Source organism: Lissotriton helveticus, chromosome 6, assembly GCF_964261635.1.
Source record: "Lissotriton helveticus chromosome 6, aLisHel1.1, whole genome shotgun sequence".
Classification (NCBI taxonomy): Eukaryota; Metazoa; Chordata; class Amphibia; order Caudata; family Salamandridae; genus Lissotriton; species Lissotriton helveticus.
This window is the reverse complement of record NC_136067.1, coordinates 1,084,073,471-1,084,097,525: the sequence shown is the minus strand read 5'-3', so window position 1 is coordinate 1,084,097,525 and position 24,055 is coordinate 1,084,073,471. Positions and strand designations below refer to the sequence as shown.

The following is a 24,055-nucleotide window of genomic DNA, read 5'->3' as shown; positions in this document are numbered from 1 at the left end:
CGCAGCTGATCTAATACTAAGAACAATCCACCACATCATCCCATCATGAAAGCTGTCCTCCATCTTTGAAGAGTTCCTGCTTCCGAAGCCAATGCTGCAGAGCAAACTTTCCCTCTTCACGGCACACAAATTATACTGTTGAAACTTGTTTTCATCAGTAAGAAAATCGTTCATGGGGCAAGCAAACTTCTAAATACGCACTAATCTTGCTCAAAGTGAGCCATTACGAATGTACGGCACTCATTTCAGAATGCCGACTTTCTCGAGTTCTGGAAATATTTAAATATTCAACAATTCATTAGAATTCTTATAATTTAACCACCAATGAAATTGTGTCCCTCTGGCTTTGCTTTAGTTGATTAATCTCCTATCAAGTTCCTTGTCCTTACAATGTCAGAAACCCTATTGACCACCTCAATAAAATGAAGCAATTGCGCATTCATGTGCAAGTTGTACTAGCGATATCCTTGTAGAGCAGTTAATGTTTTTTTCATGTTGTATTACTAGAATTGTTGTACTTCTGCTTCGTAGAAATGGCAGGATGGAAATCTCTAAACAAAAATGTACAATCATTTTTTTTTTAAAGTGCGCAAAAACAAATATCAATTTTAGTGAATTGAGTAGCTGATTTGAGGAGATTCAATAACTCCACAACTTCCAGATGTTAGCGCACTATGATCCATTGCCACAAGGAACAAATTAAAATTATCCACCGATATTTGAATTAATGCAAAAACAAGGAACCTCCTAGAGCACTCTCTTACCTAACCACCACTAATACTCCTGACACTCAATAGGGTTTGATTAGAAGGCTTCAAATAAAGTGACCACCACAGCATCAGTCAGCACCACCACAGCGGCACTCAGCACCACCACAGCATCACTCAGGACCACCACAGCATCAGCACCACCACAACAGCAGTCAGCACCACCACATCATCAGTCAGCACCACCACAGCATCACTCTGCACCACCACAGCATCACTCTGCACCACCACAGCATCACTCTGCACCACCACAGCATCACTCAGGGCCACAACTGGATCACTCACCTTCACAACAGGACCACTCACCTTCACAACAGGATCACTCACCTTCACCACAGCATCACTCAGCACCACCACAGCATCATTCAGGAACACCACAGCATCACTATGCGCTACCACAGCATCACTCTGCAGCGCAACAGCATCAATCAGCATCACCACAGCATCAGTAAGGGCCACTACAGCATCACTCAGGGCCAGCACAGGATCTTTCAACGCCACCACAGCATCAGTCAGCACCACCACAGCATCACTCAGGACCACCACATCATCACTATACACGACCACAGCATCACTCAGGGCCACCACAGCATTACTCAGGGCCACCACAGGATCACTCAGGGCCACCACAGGATCACTCTGCAGCGCCACAGCATCACCACAGCATCAGTCAGCACCACCACAGCATCACTCAGGGCCACCATAGCATCACTCGGGGCCAGCACAGCATCACAACGCCACTGCTGCATAATTCAGGGCCAGCACAGCATCACTCAGTGCTTCTTACACTTTTTAATTAAAACTTCTCAGCATGCTGCACAACAAACACACTTCTCTACAGCACAGGTTAGAAACATTGGCAGTCAATAGCTCTACCTAAACACTTATAAGGTCCCCCAATGCATAGCCAATAGGTCTCTCCTTTGGGACATTATAAGTGTTTAGTTATCCAGCACAATATCCTTCATTAAACAACATCAAGTGTTGCATGGCTGATCACTTATAAGGTCCCAAAAGCGAGACCTATTGGCTATGCCAATGCTTGTTTCCTTCTGTTTTTGGGCGTGGATGTTCTTTCAGAGTTCTGGGGTAGTCCAGCTAGAAAAGACCTGCCCAATTCCAGACATTGGAATTGCCTCCAATCAACAGAGAAGGCACAGTCAGATGATCAACACTCAGATCAACTCATACCAGATTGCTTCTCTCTGCAGAAGGCTATATGAGAATTACACCCTTTCCGTTTTGCCACATTTGCAACAATAAGTTTCCTCCACCATGGGGTTTGTAACCTCTGCTTACCCAGAGACCACGAGTAATCGAGTTGGTCGTCCTGTCAGGCTTTTAAAAAATAACTATAAGGTTTTGGAGGGAATGTCGGTGGGTGCCTTATAGAATGTCGCACCCATACAGAGCCAGAAATACACCACTTCCTCAGACTCTAAATAAGGTGGACTAACTGAAAGATGTGTAGTGACGGGGCAACTGTCTATATTTGCTGGCAACCTATTACGTACAACTCTAAATGAGTCAATTTGTTTTGCGATGTAGGCCAGACAGAATGCAAGATGAATAAATTTAAAATAAAATTCTCCCAACTGAAAACTGAGGTACTTTCTGTCAATGGCATGTATGTGGAAAATATAAGTGGAAATGGTGCATTTTCTTTCTAGGGACTAGTTCATACTTATAACTGCTTAAACTGTATAGAAATATTCAAAGTATCCATCACAAAAGTTTTTTCCAAAGGTATTTTCTTTAGGCCCGCTTTCATAGTTGGTAGGGTTTACGCTGAAAAATGCGGTTTTGTATTGATGACTATACACACACATTATATTGAAATCAATCAAAAGCAAAAAAAATAGCAAAAAGAACACAGTGCCACTGACAGAATAAACAACAGCATTTTAAAGACACATATTGTATTCTGAAAGAAATCCAGATATGTCCTCCTGATCACTTTGAACATTTCAACTGCATTCTTCATATATGAAAGCTTTTAAGTCTGAAGGAAATTCAACATTTCCTGTGACCATTCGTCAGTATGAGGTTTCTGCTTCTTTCCAGTTCTTAAACAACAGCAACTTATCTTTCAATAGCTTGGGTAAGCATCAGTGCTTATCACCTATTCTCCAAATAGGAGTCGATAGCAACTATAAAGAGTCATGACCTTCTGTTAAAATGTTCCTCCTAAAGAGGATCAGAAAACATAAATGCTTCACCATCAAGCATTTCAACAATAGAAGGCGGCTGTAGGAAGCTGGCTCGGAATATACTATACCAAAGAAAGGTATAGTGTGCACAGCGTCTAGAAAGCCCCCAAAGGTATAGCAGAGGCTAAATTAGGTAAGTACCAACAGCTCTCTTTGTGGTAGTGTGGGCAAGCAGTTAGGCTTAACTAGAGGGTGTGTTGAACATGTATTATATTCCCTCAATCGAGGCTGATGGCACACACTCAGAGACTAAATTCAGACCAATTAGATAAGTATAAAAAAGTATACTTATGTTTTATTTTACAGCCAAGCAGGACTTGGACCAGGTAAGTAAAATATACTCTCAAATGCAAGACTTTCAAGGAAATGCAGTTGTGGTTGAATTTACAATAGTTACAGGTTTGTATATGCTTTAGAAACAGTTTAAAGTAAAAAGAAATTACTGTTCATTACCCTTGAATTACTTTTAGTTATTTTGAGTACTTGAGGTGGTATGCCAAGTTACCATACACTAGGATTCGTCACTTACAGGTAAGTGTGACAATTCTTAAGTTGAAGAAGAGTTACTTCTTTTTCATATGAACATTAGTCCAACACAGAATATTTTTAGGCCTGAAAACTCATAACATGGGTTCCAATGAAGGAAAAGTGTTAGCGGTTTCTGACGTAAGTACACTGCCTACGAGGGTGAGTTTTGGGGTTACAACCAAGGTTCTCCAAGGTCTGGGGGTTACGACCAAGGTTCCCCAAGGTCTAGATGGGCACTTAAATCGCACCACCAGCGGCACTGGTGCGGCCGGGTGCAGAAGCCCAATCCACTCATACTTGGGCCATGGGCGTCGGGTGAAGAGTGGTGCAGAATCGCGGAGTCGCCAGAATTCGGATTCTGTGGGTGAGTCTTAGCTTGACCAAATCCAGTGCTCATGGGAGACAACATCTGTAAGATGGTTGCAGGGCAGGTCCTCCGGGCTCTGGGGGTTGCTGGCTGCTAGACTTTTATCTTGGTGTAGGCAGGTCGTAGAAGGGACAGGATTGGTAGGGCTGGGGCCAAAGCAGTTGGTGTTTTCTTCCTCTTCTTGGGTCAGCACGGCTCTTCGGTCCTTCTTTCTTCCTCAAATATGAGGTAGCAAGGTTCAGGGTTGCCCCTAAATACTAAATTTAGGGGCATTAAAGGGGAGTGCAGGTCAGGACCAATGGGTCCTTTCCTTGGGGTGGGGTGCACCTCCTATTATGCCACCCTCTAGTGGGAGTGTAGTGTAGTTCCTATAGTACCCCTGCAGGACCTGCGCTTTTCTTTTAACATACACTGTGGGCATGGTGGAAGACTGACTCGGAGCACCCCCACTGCGTACGTTAGCCTTGTTTGCATTAGCTAGCTCACAGTGGCACTAGAATCTCCTTTTTATCAGAGAGATTAGATTTTGGCAACCTCAGAACATAAAAACCCTGATTCCTCAGACTTGTGGAAACAATGTACTACTTTTCGCCCAGACACTCGTGCTTGCTCATTTGGTCTCAGAGAGTTACACAGAAGAAACAGTTGAGCGTGTTTACAAAAATAATTTATTGCACTGTTCTTCTAGTGTAAAATATATGTGCTGCAATAACTATTATACAGTAGCAGAGATATATGATCAGCAGTACAGTGAATAAAAAGGAATAGTACAGTTCTACCATTCTGCAATAGTCATGAACATATACATGAATATAAAATGCATTTATAAAATAAAGCGCATACTCCTACAATGCCTGTCGCACAAGTTACTACTTGTGTAACGATATATCTGTAAGAGACATTAGTTAGTGATAGATTCCTTACCTTAGAATATCCCCAGGCGTCAGACTGGATCCAGAATATTTTGCGTAGCAATACCCCTGCGCGCCGACAGGCGTCGTCCACGGCTCCGCGTCCGTCGTTGTTAGCGCCAGAATGACGTCTGAGTACTTAGACGCCGCCCATGCGCGCTGACGTCAGTTCTGATATACAGCTTTTCCGCGCCAGATACGCAGAGCCATGATAGAACCAACACTAGTGCCATGAAACTAGGGCCCTGAAAGGGGATGACTTTAACCCTAGATATTGGTTCGCAGAACGGGAAGGATGGGCGGGTCGGTAAGGAATCTATCACTAACTAATGTCTCTTACAGATATATCGTTACACAAGTAGTAACTTGTGCATCTGAAAGAGACACGTTAGTGATATATTCCTTACCTTAGAATAGATACCCCAGCAATACCAACCCCGGTGGTGGGTCTGCGAACCAATAATCACACCAGAAAGTCCTGGAGGACTTAACGGCCAAAGAAGAAATCCCTCCGGACTTCACTGTCCAGGCAGTAGTGTCTTGCAAACGTGTGCAGCGAGGCCCACGTAGCTGCCTGGCAAATGTCCTGCAAGGGCACACTCCGGCCCAGGGCAGTTGTAGTAGCCGTGGCCCGGGTGGAATGAGCCCGCAATCCAACAGGGGGCTCCTTCTTAGCCAAGGAGTAACATGCCTGGATACACAAGATAATCCCCTGCGAGATGGTCCGCTTGTGCACCGCTTTTCCCTTCTTAGCACCCACGTAACCAACAAAGAGTTGGTCATCCACCCGGAACTGGTGTGTGCGATCTAAATAGAATGAAAGCGCACGTTTTGGGTCCAGACGGTGGAGCCGCTCTTCCTCTTTAGAGGGATGCGGTGGCGGAAAGAAGGTGGGCAAGGTGATTGACTGCCCGATGTGGAAGGTCGTGACAACCTTGGGCAGGAAAGATGGCTTAGTACGTAAGACAACCTTGTCCAGATGGACAGAAAGGAAAGGGGGTGTACAGGAAAGAGCCTGGAGCTCACTCACCCTCCTGGCAGAGGTGATGGCAACCAGGAAGGCAGTCTTCAAGGTAAGAAGACGGAGAGGACAGTTGTGAAGTGGCTTAAAGGGAGCGCACATCAGAAACGTAAGAACAAGGTTCAAGTCCCACTGAGGCATCACAAATGGAACAGGAGGGAATGTGTGTGTGATGCCCTTCAGAAATCGATTTACAATAGGGGACTTGAACAAAGAAGGTTGATCAGGCAGCCTGAGAAAGGCTGAAAGGGCAGAAAGGTAGCCCTTGATAGTGCCCAGAGCAGAGCCCTGCTGGGCAAGAGAAAGAAGGAAGAGAAGAACCTCAGAAAGAGGGGCAGCAAGAGGATCCACAGCCTTTGCTGTGCACCATGCCACAAATCTGTTCCACCTGCAGGTGTATACCGACTTAGTGGAGGGACGCCTGGCTGTGAGATTGACATTACAGACTTCAGGAGGCAAGTCAAATGGCCTCAACTGTCGCCGCTCAATCTCCAAGCATGGAGGTGGAGACTGGACAGGTTCGGGTGGAGGACCGTCCCCTGCTGCTGCGACAGAAGGTCCTCCTGAAGAGGCAGACGAACCGGGGGATCGACTGACATACTGAGTAGCTCTGGATACCAGTACCTTCGTGCCCAGTCCGGAGCCACAAGGATGACTTGTGCCCGGTCGCGCTTGATCTTCTTCAGCACTCTGGGCAGAAGTGATATAGGCGGAAAGGCGTATAACAGACCGCAACTCCACACGCGCCGAAAAGCGTCGGCGAGCGAGTGCCGCCTTGGAAATTCCAACGCGCAGAACTGATGACATTGCGCGTTCTCTTCGGTGGCGAATAGATCTAACCAAGGCTCTCCCCATCGCTGAAAGAGGCCTTGCGCCACGTCCGAGTTCAGACGCCATTCGTGATCCATCATGCACCGACGGCTGAGTTCGTCCGCCCTGCTGTTCCAGCCACTGCCAGAGGCGCAAAGCCTCCTGGCAAAGGGTCCACGACCCCACCCGCCCTGTTTGTTGCAGTACTACATGGCGGTGGTGTTGTCCGTGAACACCTGCACTACACTCCCCCTGACAGAGGGGAGGAATGCCTTCAGTGCTAGACGAATCGCCCTCAGCTCCAAAAGGTTGATATGGAGCTGGGACTCCGCCGGAGACCAGAGGCCTCTGATGTCCGCCTCTCCCATGTGGCCTCCCCAGCCCTGGAGGGACGCGTCCGTCACAACTACGTGCTCCGGCTGGGGAAGGGAGAAAGATCTGCCACTGACCCAATCGCGGTCCGTGAGCCACCACTGCAGCTGTCTCGCAGTGCCCTCCGAGATCAGGACATGGTCGGACAGGTTGCCCTGATGCTGGGCCCACTGAAACTTCAGGTCCCACTGTAGAGCCCGCATCCGCCACAGAGCGTGATGCACCAAAAAGATGCAGGAGAGGCCATCAGCCCCTGAAGCCGCAGCGTCAACCTGACCGATACCCGGGATAGAGGCTGAAAGAGTGGAATCAGAGCCTGAATATCCCGGACCTGCTGTTCGGGAGGATAAACCCGAAACTGCGCCGAGTCGAGAACCGCTCCGATGAAGAGGAGCTTCTGAGAGGGGCACAGGTGTGACTTCGGCACATTGATGGAGAACCCCAGCTGGTGCAGGAGGTCTGCCGCCGTCTCGAGGTGGCTGACGACTGCCTGGGGCGAGCCCGCCTTCAACAACCAGTCGTCGAGGTAGGGGAAGACTGAAACCCCTAACCTGCGCAGATGAGCTGCGACGACCGCCATCACCCTTGTGAACACCCGTGGGGCGCTGGTAAGGCCGAAGGGGAGCACGGTAAACTGAAAGTGCTCGTGGCCAACCGTGAACCGCAGGTAGCGCTGGTGGGCCGGCAGGACGGGAATGTGGAAATAAGCGTCCTGCAAGTCCAACGCTACCATCCAGTCTTCTGGGTCCAGGGCAGCTATAACCTGCTCTAGTGTCAGCATTTTGAACTTCTCCTTCCGGAGGAAGTCGTTGACGATCCCCCGAAACTCGGTGGCATGGCTGGAGGGGACGCCTCGAAGGGGAGGGAGTAGCCCCTTCGGATGATTTGCAGCACCCACCCGTCCGACGTGACATTGCGCCAGTGGGAGAGGTGATGGCGAACCCTGCCACCCACTGGCGTCACATGGGCCTGAAAACACGGACTAGGAAGGTTTTGAGGCAGGTGCTGCGGAGGGAGGTGTGAACTGGGCTCGCCGCTGTCCCCGACCGCCGTTACGGCGGTTTCCACGGCCACCACCGCGATGTTGAACATTCTGCGGTGCGTGGCTGGCAGCTCGTGTGGGGGCGCCCCTTCCGTAGCCACGAAAGTAGCGAAAGGCACCCGATTGCTGGCGTGGGGCCGAGAGGCCCAAGGACTTGGCCGTAGCCCTGGAGTCCTTAAAACGCTCAAGCGCATGGCCTGCCTTGTCGCCCAAGAGGCGACGGCCATCGAACGGCATGTCCAGAAGAGTGGACTGGACATCTGCCGAAAAGTTGGCGGTCATCAACCAGGCGTGGCGTCGAACCGCCACCGTCTTTGCCATCGCCCTGCCCAGTGAGTCCATGGTATCCAGCCCACACCGGATGGAATATCGCACTGCATCTCGACCCTCCGCAAGGGCTTGGGTGAGTTTAGACCGGACCTCCTCCGGGCATTGTGGCAGCACGTCCGCGACCGTATTCCACAGAGTGTGGGTGTAGCGGCCCAAGAGGCATGTGGTATTGACTGAACGTAGTCCCACACTGAGGGACGAGAACACCTTCCTCCCGAACTGCTCATACCTCTTGGATTCCCGATCGGGCGGGGCCGTCGGGAATGCGGTCTGGGAAGTAGAGGCCTGGATGACCAAGCTCTCGGGGGTGGGATGGGTGGACAAAAAGCAAGGGTCGCCCGGAGCCGGGCGGTAGCGTCTGGCCATGTTCCTATCCACAGGCGGACCTGAGGCGGGCTTGGACCAAGTGCCCACAAGAACGTCACACAAGGCCTCATTAAACGGCAGCAGTGGCTCACTGGAGCTTGCCTGCGGTTTAAGGACCTCAGTGAGGAGGTTAGTCCTCACGGCCGCGACGGGGAGCTCAAGATTTAAGGCCTTGGCTGCCCTCGTCAACACTACACTGTAAGCAGCCCCCTCCTCCGTAGCCACGGTGGGAGGGGAGACAAATCCAGTGTCTGGCGAAGTGTCAATACCACTGGCCTCCCCAAGCTCATATGTCCAGTCCTCTTGAGACGGGCATTCCTCTGCCAGAGGGTCCGCAGACCGCTCCCAATCACCCTCGTCACCCATCTCCTGTAGAACAGGTTCAACAGACGGGGCCTCCTCATGGAAATAAAAATCTCCAAAGGCCGTCGGAAGCGGCGCCCAGCGGAGCCGTTGCGGCGCCAGAGTCGGACCGAAGGGAACATTGGGGACGGCGTCCACAAGGGGCGCCGGGGGTGACACCCGCGGGGCCGGCGCCGGTGAGGTCGACCGGCGGCGACCCGGATGCGGATCCGGTGAGGTCCTGCGGCGCCGGGACCGAAGTCGCCGGCGGCGCCGGGGCCGAAGCACCTGACGGCGTCGAGGCCGAAGCACCCGACCCGCTAGGGCCTCCAGCCGGGGCCGCTGGGCCCGAAGGCGCCACGGGACCCGGCTGAGGAGGGAGGGACCTCATGGGCATGAGGTACCGCTCGATCTCCTCCGGGGTCGCGCCATTGCCCAGGGACCCGAAGGTGCGGGGCAGGTGGCGACGCCTGCGACTAAGTCGGAGCCGCGTGGGTGGTGTCAGCCGAACCCCCGGCCGCATCGCGCGAGCATCGGGGTGGGTCGGAGGAACAATGACGCCTCTCATGCCTCTTACCCAAGGACTTGGATCCCGATGACCGATGTCCACTCCCAGAGCTGCGAGGACTCTGACCCCGCGACCGGTCCCTCGACCTCCCGTGGGACCGGGACCTGGAGCGGCGCGGGGCCGACTGCCGGAGCTCGAGCTGCTTGCGGGACCGCTCCCGTCTAGCTTTTGACGTCAGGGCTCGGCAGTCGGAGCAGGTACGGTCGTCGTGGTAGAGGCCTAAACACTTCAGGCACCGGCGATGGGGGTCGGGAACAGACATCAGTCGGTCGCACTTAGAACAGGGTTTGAACCCGGGCATCCCTACCGGGACCGCCGGAGTCTCGAGGAGAAAAATGATCAAAAGATCAAAAAGTTTAGTCAAAAAGACTAAGGGGTAGAGCTTCTCCGGATCTGCGCTACCTGGCGCAGAAAAAAGAAGAACTGATGTCAGCGCGCATGGGCGACGTCTAAGTACTCCGACGACGTCATTCCGGCGCTAACGACGCCGACGGCGGACGCGGAGCCGCCTGTCGGCGCGCAGGGGTATTGCTACGCAAAATTTTCCGGATCCAGTCTGACGCCTGGGGATATTCTAAGGTAAGGAATCTATCACTAACGTGTCTTTCAGATTAGATATACCTAAGTGTATACCTAGCATGTGAGTAGGTGTGGAAGAAATGAAGAAGCCAAGAATTCCGCTAGGATTTAGTTAAACCCCATTACCTGAATAATGAGAGTGTGGGACCTCGTCCTGGTCTCGAGTTGGACACCCTGCAAGGGACGGTTAGACCACTGTCAGCTGGAGCGACTGCATGCAGGAGCCTCAGCGTCTCTGGCCAGTGTGTCAGCCTGGAAGTCTCGGTTTCCTCTAACTACTGATAGCAAGAGGTGCTATATTTCTTCTGAGACCAGTGCACAACCGGTCTCAGAAGTTCAAGATCGACAATGTGCTATCTTCACCTGTGCCTGCAGATCTAGGTGTTCCACAAGGATCCTCCCTCTCCCCCACATTGTTCAACCTCGTCATGGAACCGCTCGCCACCTTGCTCCAAGCTTCTAATGTCCAATTCCATATGTACGCCGACGACACACAACTGTACCTAAAGCTTCAATCCCCGGAAGATATCAAACATCTGAATTCCACGCTTATTAACACTCAATCTTGGCTAGCCGATAATCACCTCAAACTAAATGCTCTGAAAACTGAGTGCCTTCTCATCTCACCCCGGCGAAAATTTCAACCACCCAAACATGGCTCAACAACCTAACAGCACTCAATGTCCAACCCACCATCGTGGACTCAGCGAAATCCCTAGGCATTACTCTGGACGCCAAGCTCAACATGCAGCAGCACGTCAGCAAAGCCACAAAAGCAGCTAATTTCCATATCAACACACTGAGGAAAATTAAACCCTTCCTCCCTGCTGAAGACTTCCAAACTGCTGTACAAGCGTTAGTCATCCCTCGAATAGACTACGGAATTGTGGCCCTCAGCGGACTCCCGCTATCCACAACAGCACCCTTAAGAGCCTCCCTGAACGCTGCCGCAAGACTCATTACTGGCTCAAGAAAACATTCACATATTTCCCCAGACTTAAAGTCCCTAAAATGGCTGCCATTTGAAGCCAGAATACAACTAAAAATTGCAGTTATGACACACGCGGCCGTGCACCACAATGCACCCAACTACCTCGCTCAAATGTTGTCTATATCAGGAGGTTCGAGATCCAATAGAAGCTCAAAAAATCTACTCCTGAAACCCCGTAGATTCCGGAAAGAGAAAACTTACAAGCGCTCCTTCTCAGGTATGGCACCCAGGATCTGGAATGCGCTCCCTCCTGAAACCAGGCGTATCTCCTCCACTGCTCTCTTCAAGAAAGAGGTGAAAACCATCCTTCTGGCCAAGATCTCCTAAACGTTATAGGTGTTGGATCAGAGACTGTGCATTGCCTTGTATCAATGCTCACCTTGTCCTTTGGCACTATACCTCTACTTGAGGGAGACACTACTACGCTACTTTCTTGGTACCTGAACACCTATGGAGTGGGATCAATGACTTGTGCCGTCTTATATTACTTGTTTACCTGACAGTATATTGATATGTTTTATGTATGTTATTATTATCCATTCATGTTAGTGACTACTACATTGCTCCCATTACCTCTGTTCATTCCTACTGCCCCTACCCTGTCATTGTGAAGCGCTCTGATATCTGTAAGGATCTTGTTCGCGCTATATAAAACTTTGAATAAATAAATAAATAAATAAATAAAAGTATTGAGTCCCTTTGTCCCTTGTGTCTTGTGTTAGCCATTGTTGGGTATGAAGATGACATATGGGATGAACCGTTTAGGTAGATGTTTATGCAGGTGGATTCTAGCCCCTGGCTGGTTTCCTAGAACTCCTTTGAATATTTAATCATACTGGATGAGCACATCAAAGATGGTATAGGAGGCCATTGTTCGGGAAAAACCCTCCATCTGTACCCAAACCACAGTCTAGATAAGGTTCAGCCCTCAACGCCCATTATTGTGGAGAATAGAGAACTAATGTAAGATCATGCCTTTATTAGGGCATCTTAAACCATGCCAATATTAGGTCATCTATATGAAACATAAAACCCACTCCTCTTAATAATCACCAATAAAAAAAAAAGACAGCAAACTACTAATTCATACGAGGTGGTAGAACATAGAATTGTCAGTGAGCCAGATAAAAACATTTTTTAAATCTTTAAAAGCATTCTAAAAAGTTTTCTAAGAGGGGAAAATGTGTAGAGCCAGTATTTAAATTTGTAGTGAAGCTAAAGTGTAACTGCGTTCCTTTATAGAATGTAAAACTCCTAGAAGCATTTAGAAGGTCATGCTTTCTCTAGCAATAGAGTCAATTTAGTAGGAAAATGTTCCAAATTTAATCAGATTAGAAATGAAAAAGGAAAACTCCGAATTCTTTCCCAGCACAAGATGAGCCAATTGTAGATTAAGTGACCTGGCTGGGAGACGCAACATCACAGTCACTTGCTGTAGGGGATGTAACAAGCAATATTTCACACAGTACGTTGATGGAGCACAGATGATATGCAGTACTGCCCATAGATGGTATATCGGCAGCCAGTGCTGTAGTCGTTACCTCAGTGCCCATAGTGCTAGTTGTAGCGTTTGTGCTGGTGTCAGCGGTAGTAGTAGCTGAGCCAATACTCACCCCAGTTGTAGCAAAAGGCACCTGAGAGTTCTCAAGGAATGCATTTGTCAGTATAGGAGTACACTGGGGACACAGCCGAGCATGGGATCGCAGAGGTTCCAGCCTTGTGTTCAAGTCCGCAGGCGTCTCCGTCTCAGGTGTCAGACAGATGTTCATCACGCATTCTTCACCACGGAACAGGCTTCGAAGAACAGGTAAGATGCAGTTCATCCAGGCTGGTCTAAACAATAAGAACTAATAAGCAGTCAGTTCTCGTAGGCGAGGCGTGTCCAGATGTTGTGACATGCGCTCACGGTAGCAACGCTCCAGAAGTGCTTTCGCCATTTCATTTGTGATTGGGTCGTACATTGCGTAGCAGGTAAATGACAATAAGGATTCCAGCTACTAAAAGCAGTATCAGAGGCATCTAGTGAAATGGTTTTATGTGGCCCTCCAGGAGGCCTTGGTGCATCCTTTGGTAAGCTGCGTGCCAAATGGGATGAGACTGGGGGCAGGGTTTTAACGGATGCGCAATGGCGGAGGGTTTTGCACTACCCCAAGAAAATCTCTTGTAATTCACGTCTTAACTAAATACAGTTGAACTACACACATATGGCTTACATGACCCCGCATCGTCTCAACGTGACATATGGAGGGGAGGTACGTTCCTGTCCCCGATGCTCCCACCAGACGTGGACTTCGGCCATATGGTTTAGGACTGTGGAGTTTTGCGGCCTTTTTGGGAAGTGGTGCTTGTTAACGTAGCAGGGGTGCTGGATAGAGAATTACCTTTCACACTACAGACGTGCATTCTGGGTCTTTTTCCTAGGTCGCCGAATTGCAAGGTGGGGCAAAGGCTCATAGATCTGGCGCTGGGATTAGCGATGGAATGGAAATCCAATAGGGGACTGCAGTTTGTGATGTGGCATAGAGATGTCATTGTGTGGGCTGGGGCAGAAGGTAGAGCACTCAGTTGGGAGGAATCTAAAGTTATGAGGAAACTCCCCATTGCAGACCAGTGGAGTGAAGTGCTGGCGTCCTGTGAGAATCCTGAGGGACAGGGGACAGGTGAGACAGGTTCGGACTCAGACCCAGGTCCAGGTCAACACCCACAAGGGAATTAGACTGCACCACCTATTGCATCTTTGGCGAGTTCGGGGAGCCGGTTTTGCCTGTTTTCAAAATACTGTATGGGGGATTACTTGCTGGCCACCTGCGGCCCGGATGGGGCGGCTTTACCTGCAGATGTGGGCCCCTTCCCTGTGTTGCATCGCTTGCCTTCCTCTGTGACACTTCATTATATTGTGCCTTCACCACACGCTTGTACTGATGTTGCCGATATATTTCCCCCCTCTGCATAAGGTCTTTCTTTGCTTTCTTTTTTGTTTGTTTATGTTGGGTTAATTGTTTATTTGTTCTTCATTTTGTTTGAATTGTTTTCAAACGATTGAAGTAGTATTTTGTAAATCAAACATGTTATATTGGTACCTGGGTCTATTGGTGAGTACTCTCACAATGTGTATTATTGTGCACAAATTATTGAGAAGCATGTACTGAGGAATCTGGTCTAAATCGGGTGGTGACCGATGTCTGCTAGACGATTGGGTATACAGCACTCCTCTGGGTCCAATGAAATGTATATTGTTACTCAGACTCTTTTTAGGGATCAGTTCTATGGCCGCTGAAAGATGTATTTCAGTATTGTACTTTTGCTTCCATTGCATTATTTGATTTATTAATTGCTCTGCTTCCATATGCAAACTGTGTTAGAAAATTAAAAAATGCTAATAATGAAAATTAAAAAAAAAAGCAGTATCAGAGGTAAGCCTCCAAAGATGCTATAAAAGTGTATAGAATTTGGGATAACTCCGAGGACTGGTTGGAGGATGCTTAGAAATCCTGACCCTATGGTCTTAAATAGGTGTACAATACCACTCGTATCAGACATGTTAAAGATATGACCCAGGGCAGTTTGTACGAATAAGTGTCTGTATCTCGGTCGAGGTCCTTGGAACTTGAAGATCAAAGGTCTCTTGAGCGGAGGTTAAAGGTACGGTCTGCTGTAAAAGCATGGCTTTCAGTCTGCTCAAAGTATCAAATTGTACAAAAGATATGTTTAACGAAAGCCACAAAGGCGCCTTCCTGACTGTACTTGTTGGGGGAAACAATACTTGCATACAGCAAATAACACTGGCGTTCATAGGCGAAGACCGGAAGCAACCACAGCAACCTTGATCATTCAGCATCAAGTAACTCCCATTCAACAGTAACTCAAAAGCTGGCGTGATCATGGCAGCTGGAGTTCCTTTCATGTGGCAAGACAGATTCGCTAATGAACCATTATATGCTCCATGCAAAACAATATCGTGGCACATGAGAGAACCGATTAAAGCGTTCCTGCAGTTTGTACCACTAAGAAACACTTCTCGATCCCCACTCCAGCATCAAAATCTATATGGTAAATCCCAGGAATTCTTAATGTATTCTTTACTCAATTTTTCATATCTGCCTGCCTGCCTTGCCTTTGCTCAAGGCAATAGTGAAACTGAAAGATTGTGAACGGGAGAGTGATATGGCCGTGAATTAGCCATTCTGTTGATGGTGATTCTGCCACTGTGAATGGTAGCCTGTCCAGTTTTTCAATTTGCAGCATTGCATATTTAAGTACCCATTGTGAAATTTCTATCTGTTTATCTGTTAGACTGCAGTCGGAAAACAGAGACAAACTGTTTATAAAACGCCAAGTCACAAAGCTTGCACGCAAAGATTGCAGCGTCCAGCTTAATAACATAATAGAACGTAACTGAGATTGGCCGTATGGTAATAAGGCTAACTCCTGTCCCAGTATGTCGATAGCAGAAGATACAATGTTGCCCAATGAATATATCCTGGAGGTAAGTTGTTTACCCATTATCTACCACAGCTAAAGCCTTTTCTAAGTTTTTATGGTCTATTTCCTGTATTCTCTCTGTGGCTTCTTGTTGGGAAATCTTCCAGAATTCATTATAGGCAGCATAAATGCCTGCATATATGCCTGCATATATGAAACGTTTTTGACATTGTTTCCTGGGTCCTAGTAAAAAGTCCCTAAGATCCATGTCATGTGAGAGTAAAGATAAGTGTTGTTTAACTTCTGCAAGTGTTGGGGTTTCTAGCCAAATCGAGGCACAGCTTCCCAACACTATAGGATGTCACTACCCCTGGATGTTCTCTCTGTACATAACGTGGATCTGGCCTATGGATACTGAGTCCCTCGGTGATGTTCAGGAATCGCTTATGACAGCTATTCATGTCTAAGGGCCAAACCACCCACTTTTTCCAGTTTGGGTCTGTTCTATTGTATTTTAAGATGTCATCTACAGTTGCCCCTTCTTCTGTAGTCGTATTTTGCCACCCCTGTGTTGCTGTTGGAAACCTAGGAGTGTTCCGATCCTTGTCTTGGCTAGTCCAAGACAGGATGTCTGTTGCACAGTATCATTTAAAAAGATCATCTGCTGTGGAATGAGGCATGTTCTAAATAGTGCCTCTGTACCCTGAACTTGCCAGTCCCTCGAACCCCAGACTGATTTTAAGTTAATTTCGTCTTTCCATAGTTCGAAACCCTGTTCAGACAATTGGGCCAAAAAGGAATCAGAGTAAATCTGTTTAGTGTTTGTCAACATAATTTTCAGTGCTGATGTTGGTGCAACCTTATAGTAATAAGAGCTGGATCTGTGGTGTTAAACCCTGAAAAGTATGAAAATTTCTGTGCAAACGTTTGTGAACTACTTTTTGGTGGTGTTGGGCAATGTTCCCACTGATGGCACTCAAAAACATTCCTATGTGAAATGGATTTGTGCAGCAAATGATGACCATAATGTTGGTAACAGTACAATGTGTCATAATCTGAAGAACCCTCTACCATTTCATTATTAGAAAATGCAGCAGTTTTCTCTAAATCAGACAACATGTTATTAACTGTTTCACAGTCACAATCATCAAAAAATTTACTTGAAGTAATGATATCACTTAATTAAATTTTAAATACATGATTCATTTTTTAAAGCTTGGTCGAACCGAATATGCTAAAATCAACCTTGTCCCATACTATACCATCCGGTATAGGAACTGCTGTAATGTTCACTGATGACAAGTCTCTTTGCTCCCGATGTGATGATGGATGTGGATTCAGTAGTATGTTGACCTTTTGGGCTGTGGAACTTCGTTGAAGATAGTGTCCATTAATGAGCATACTAAAAGTTAGTACTAAGCCTAGCCAGAAAAGAAAAAACAATATCCCAGAAATGACCCAGAGTTCAATCCAAGGCGATACCAGGTATGTCTTTTTTAGAAAGAGAAGAAAGTTCTTTATTTGTTGCTTGAATGGTGTTTGGCTGGATCCGTTTCCGGCTCGCTTGGATCCAGAGAAAACGTATCAAAGTTCATGAAATAGCCAGAAGCAGTTCGATCAATTGTAGGAATTGCATCTGGATTAGTTGAAATGTTATTTTCCTCTCTTCGAGGCATGTTGATGTAGACTTCTGTATTAGGTCTAATTGCAACTTGTGAATTATTCTGATGTTCATTTTGAATTTGAATGTCTTGTTCAAGTGGAACTAGTTCCTTAGCATTGTTGCTAAGTCCTTCATTCCTTAAAGGTAGCTCTTCAAACGTGATGAGTCTTTCTGTTTGAACTACTTGGATTGTAGTGAGAGGAGGGTGTCTGCTACTGTGGAGACCAAGAGGCCTACTGCCTAATATTGGCCACATAGTGTGGTTTGATTAAGTCGATTGAGACAAATCTTTTCTCCTTTTTCCCGGCAAGAGGCAGCAAAAGTACAGTTCTTGTTCATAGTACTGCAAGGACTGGTACAGGTGTTCTGTATGAAGGTCCAAATTCCTTTTTGCCTGCATTTTTCTCTCTGACCAGATCCACGATTTTTTGGGTCCAGACAGGTCTTGTTGTGTCTGGCTTGACTTCCCCAGTGGCGGTCTGCTTTAGTCGGATATTGCTTTGTCTTGTCCTGGATTCGTTTGGATCCTGTAAAACAGCCAAACGATCATGGATATCAAATGGTTTTTCATCCGCCACTGCGCCTTCACAATCAAGATCCCAAAGAGGACTTTATATGGAGTGACACCCCCTAGAGAGTTTCTTGGCTGGTTGTTTAACGCCAGCTGGACCCCATAAAGGTGTTTGACCCAACTACCACCCTTGCCTAATATCCTAGCTGTTAAAGATTGCTTTACGTCCCGGTTTTACCTCTTCACAACCGAATTTCCCTCGGGATGGTAGAGATAGGAGTACCGCAATGCTACGCCCATTCCTTCAGTGGCCTCTTGTAAGCTCGAGAGCTAAATGCAGGGCCTCAGTCAGAATGTAACGTGCTAACTGCATATGTGCAGCTAAAGACTCGCAAATCTTTGATAACAGTTTGAGCGTCAGCCAAGCACTGAGGCCATACCCATTGGAATCTCGAGCATGAATCCACTATATCCATGATATATTTGTAAGCCCTGTCCGTTTGTAAGGGCCCGCAGTGGTCCAAGTACACACATGCGAGAGGTTTGTCTGATTTTAATAACGGCGTCTGCACGGGTTTTGCTACCGTTGAGCCTTCATCTGCTGGCATATGTCGCAATTCAAGACATAGTCTTTAATTTGCTTGGTTAACCCTGGCCACCAATAGCGCAGTTTTAGTAAAGAAATAGTGGCTGTAACGCCTGTGTATGCAGAGCCCAAACCCTTGTGTGCTGCTAGTATTAAACCTTGCCTACGATCCATATTTGGTATTACTCTATCCCCCACTCCGGGAATCTGAGCATATGGAATGTTTTGTGCATATAACTTGTAGGAGTATTTGAGTGGACATTTTTTAGGTACTGCTGTGCTGTTTTTGCGTGAAGTGATGACAGCTACCATAATATCACCGTCTATTCTAGTTTTTAAACGAGAGAGTCCAGCTACGGAAGCAGTGCGAACATCTACCTTTGCTGCTTCATCAGCCAATTATTTCCCTTCAACGTGAACGCCATCACGTTGATGACTCAGTGTATGGATCACGTGAGTCCTTGGCAGCTCGGTTTTTCAACTCTGCTACCTGTTCTCATAGCATTTTATGCTTAATTGTGCCACCTTTCGCATATTTAAACCCGTTTAGTTCTCAATCATGTAAGTACTCATTGTACGACTGTACACAGTAAAAGGAATCACACACAATTAGTGTGGGGAATTCATGATCTGTATTTACAAGTGCCAGTATCAGTGCCTTTCGTTTTGCCAACTGTGCCGTGCAGTCTACTAGCGATTGCGTTTTTTGTGCAACTAGGAGGGAATTTTCCATCACGGATGCAACCTTTAACAATAGCACAAGCCGACCTGTATTGCGACTTACTTCCTATGGCCAGTTGCGCAGATCAGTCAGTATAAATGATATATTCAAACTGATCCAGAGGCAAGATTTCATTAGGTAGAGGATATTCTTGTTCGTATTGCAGGAATGCCTGCGTTTTTAAACTTGGATCAAATCTGTATTCAACGTCTGTTGCAGTAAGAGAATTAGCCCATTGTATCCATCTTGGATGTAAGGCTTTCGCGTTTGGAATGCTAGCCTTTGAAACAGCTTCTAAACCCGGTACCGGGGTTACAACAATAATGCGTTTCCCCAGAGCCAGTATAATGGTGCTTACCCTGGTCAAGTGCCTCTCTAAGTTGTCGTCCGTTTGATAGATATCATCCACAAGGGACAACGCTTCTTCATCAAATTTTTGAAGTTACTCTGTTACCCTTGCAGAAAATGCCCCGGGGCTATTCTTATACCCCTGGGGGAGTCGACAAAATTGTCGCTGAGACCCTAACGCTGAGAATCCAGTCAGATACCTGCTTACAGGCGCTATATTTTGGCAGATAAATCCATTTGAGATATCAAGTTTTGTATTTTTTCCGCACAATATTATTCATTAATGTGACACTATGTGCATTTTGGACAGCTAATGTCTTTGTGCATGAGTTTAAATGTATGTAATCTAAAACTAGACGATATGTATTGTCGGGTTTAGAGACAGGAAACAAAGGATTGTTCATTGGGGAGGTACATTTTTTAATGACCCCCTGGTATTCAAATTGATCTAAGATCTCCCTGACCTGTTTTTTAGCTTCTTGCTTTATTGGGTATTGCCTCTAAGTATTAGGTGAAACTTTTAACGGGATCACATGGTAGGTTGAGTCCTCATCCCATCCAGCGTGATTTTTGTACAATGCTGGAGCTTGGGCTACTGCCCACTCCCGTGCATATGTATGTTTAAGGTGAACAGGAACATGGTCGGAAAATGCAGGAAAAATTATACTTTCTACCCTGGGGCACTCCATTATAAATGCTGGTAGCCAATCTTGTTCGGCTAACAGGATGTCATAACCAGATGATAAGTTCTTCCAAAAGAGACCTTTTACTTTCCTGGGCTTGTCCTCCTCCATCCAGAGTGTTATTTCACCATAGGTTTTTATTATTAAAGTATGTTTTAAAATCTCATAAGCAGAAGGAAGCCCTTCTGTCAGAGAAGTGCGTCTTCCACAGACGAACCACAGAAAAGGATAAAAGGGATATCAAAACAGATGAAATAGTGTGAGCATCGTGCAGCCAAGATTTCTACTGTCTCAAAAGCTGTGAGTAATGGGCCTTGGGTCATGAATGCTGACGCAGCAAAAACTAGGAAATGAGGAAGTGACATAGCATGTTCTTTGAACACAGAAATGGAATTGCATACCTCTTCCACATTAGCCCCTAAACAACCTTCAGTGTGCAACTGAGGGGTTGGACAAAAGCAAGGAGTGAAAGCTACAGACATGGTTCACTGAGCTGTATCAACTTTCTTTTTCCGCTCCTGTAGTCATTCACTTAAAACCAAGACCATCATGTTAGTGTCAGAGTTAGCAGATGCTATCCTTATATATCCCCAACTGACAAACATCCCTATGATGCTTGCCAAAGTCAAACACTTACCTTAATAAGCTGTACTGGAGTCAGAACAGGCATAACATTGAGGTTCATTTGTTTCTCTTCCTGCAGTTGCCTCGGCAGTGTCTCCTGGTGTAGTAGGAAACGTTCTTGTTCAGCAATTTCTTCCAAGAAAAACAAAAAGTACATTCAATGAATTGGTCATTTACAAACAGGATGTGCACATTCACATCTACCTTCTAAACCCATTGACAGAAACAGTAAAATATTTCCATTCTGTCTGCATAAGATCACCCTACCATACGCAGTCTCAAAAGAGTTACACCATTAGTGAACTGGCAGTGCTTTTGCCACCTCCCCCTCAGCTTAGGACAAAGCCCGAGGTACCGACGGACAGAGCGGGGCATCATTGCCTGAGCGAGCGCCAGGAGAGGTGAGGTCTGATCCCAAGAGTTTTCTGGGAAACAAATTATCTTTCAGAGACACCATTTCCAGAATCTGGAACTCCGCAAAATGGTAGGGTTTCTCTGATTATTTGCTTATTTACTTTTTCGCACTTTTTGCAGTAGTGTTCTATTATTGGTCCTGAAGACAGCCACTGGGCTACCTACCGTCCTTGAATGGCTGAAACATGTCGACCTATTTAAATATCGCAAGATAGTTACCATCTATTCATACTATCCAAACACTATTTTTAATCTTGACATTATGATGACCCCTCAATAAATTTGTTTTTTGGCATCATAATAGTTAATTTTAGCTTCACTTTCATTTTTTCCACTTTTTTCAACACTGCAATTTGTTTCTCAGCACCACCACATCTTTATCTTTGGCTGTTTTACATCACTGGTGGATCTTTCCGAGGATATCTCACGATAGCAACTAGTGGGACACCCAGACGAGATACCAGTTTCCCTGTATAAAATCCCAGATGATGATGCTCCGCCATTGGGTGGGCTGATGGGTTTTCTGTACACTGTGGAGTCACACACATAAGACACAGCCTATGCCACTTTGGTTCCTTCTTAGCCACATATCATTTGACCACTAGTATCCCATTTTGTTGTTAGTACAGTTAGATTGGGGGATAGGATACTAGAGGGTCGGTAATGTTAATTACCCTTGGACCCTATATGAATTTTTGTTTAGTGCTTTTGTTCGACCACAACTGAAGCACAGAAATTGCTTTTGTGCGCCATCTTTTCTCCTGGAGTTAAAAAAAGAAATACTAGCTTAGTAAGGTAAGCTCACTTTATTCACAATCAAATGAAACATTGCCACCTTGGACGTAGATTGTAACTGAAAATCTCTGGAATCCACATTTTGTACGGCCAAAGATTTATGAGTTTTTGTTCCATGCACATACTACATACATGTTCTTTTATGTAACCATAATCTGCCTCACTCTGTTGTAGAGATGTGAAAAATAAAGTGAACCCGCCTACAATTCGATGGTTTTCCATATTACATATCTAACCACATTCTCACCTTCATTTAACCACCTTCATCTAGTCCTTACAATGTCCTTAACAGTAGATCGCATGCAGCATTCCACCAGATTTTTAAAACGCAAGCATCATCCAATCATCATGTAATGCATTGTAATTTAGCATTTTCCATGGTGGCGAATAAGATTTATCGTTCGTTTGTTTGAAAAGCTTTATTTCGGTACATTTACCATAAAAGCGTCACAAGAATGAATAAAACATATATCATTAGCACAGGAATCAACAAACATTGATACAGTTTTACATCCAGTCGCCATAGAATAAACAATTAGAATAAAGTGCAGGTGCATATGGTCAGTGCTTTTATACATGGAAAAAGATTAAAACCATACTAAAAGCCACTACGGGTAATAAAATAATTTATAAAACAGGAGCAGAGACTCTTTTAAAATACACAGTTAAAAGTTATATACCATAGGTCAGAAAAGTGTTAACAGGCCTGAGCAGACCGTATACTACATTCGGCCACTAAGGGGAAGGCTCCAGAAACTTCCTCCTCATACACCACATTGAGAATAAAAAACGTGAAATAGAGTAAACTATTGGGAGGTGCAGCTCAGTTTTCAAAATTCTATAGGCCTCTCTAAAGTGTCTTGTGCCCAAGTTCTTACAGATTTGTACAAGCCAGGGTCTTCTTGGCGACCTATAGGAATCACATTAGAAAAAAACGTGCACCTCAGTTTCATCCACTAAACCACAGGCAGGGCATTCAATCGTAACCTGTCCCCCCCATTTTTTAACATACGATCGTAGGGGGAGGCACCCATGCCTGAACTGAAGAAACAATTTTCTTGCCAGCACTGGTTGGATGCTATCCAAGATGGACTCTGCCTGATAAATATTTTTAATTGCAAGGAATTCACTTGTCAGCCGTCCCGATGAAGAGCTACGCATCATCTTGGTCAGCCGGTATTCCCTATAAGCAGTCACCAGTGTGTTCCTCCTTAATGATTGGGACACGGTTTGGGGCTCATCCCACAGGTCCACGCGTCCCAGTTTCACACATAGCGCCTTAAGGTGTCTCAACCAGGGTATCTTGCCCACCCCCTTCAGCCCCAATATCTCAGTTAATTCCTCGCTATACGGGGCTAGCTCGGGAGTGCTCCACAAGCGTCTCCAGAAGGTTAATGGTCTAAGTGCGGCATGCTCGGCAATGGATCTGATCCCTAGGTCCATTCTCAACGGGATCAGTGGTGTACTTTTGGGGAGGCTAAGAAGCTGCCTAATGAACACATTCTCGGTGCGTTCAAGAGATGAGAGTGCACAGTGGCCCCAAATTTCTGCACCATATAACGCAGCACTTCTTGCCTGTGCCCTGTAGGCTTCCATGGGTGCATGGACCTGCTTGTGAGATGCCCCCTTGAAGAATTGGTGGATGCCTACCGACACCTGGGTGAGCTTCAAGTTGCACTTATTAATCTGTGCTCCCCAGTCCATACTCTCCGTCAAGGTGATGCCAAGGTAATCAAACACCACCACTCTTTCGAGCGGTTGGCCCCCCAGTGTCGGGTTGCTGCGTGTGCTCTTGCCACCATTAAAGACCATGTATTTGGTCTTCTGAAGATTTATCTCCAGGCCCGATGTTTGCAGAAGACAACAAAGTTGTTGAGCGTCCTCTGGATACCCATTGGGGACTTAGCCAGCAACAACGTGTCGTCTGCAAACATCAGGGCTGGCACTCTACGCCCTGCCAGTTTAGGGGCATCAATGTTAGGGCCTTTATTGAGATGGTCAATGAGCCCATTAACGAATAGGGCAAAGAGTGTTGGGGCCAGGACACATCCCTGGCGGACTCCTCGCTTGACTGGGATTGGGGA

The 24,055-nt window shown here is 46.6% G+C and overlaps 1 protein-coding gene across 1 annotated transcript in view; it reads right to left on the bottom strand.

Annotated features, from left to right (window-relative positions):
* The window catches only part of NUP133 (nucleoporin 133), a 1,231,428-nt gene that overhangs the window by 176,091 nt on the left and 1,031,282 nt on the right, over positions 1–24,055 (bottom strand). The window contains exon 22 of the mRNA XM_078648729.1: positions 20,776–20,894. Within this exon, the coding sequence (XP_078504855.1) occupies positions 20,776–20,894 (119 nt within the window). The remainder of the gene's footprint in view (positions 1–20,775; positions 20,895–24,055) is intronic.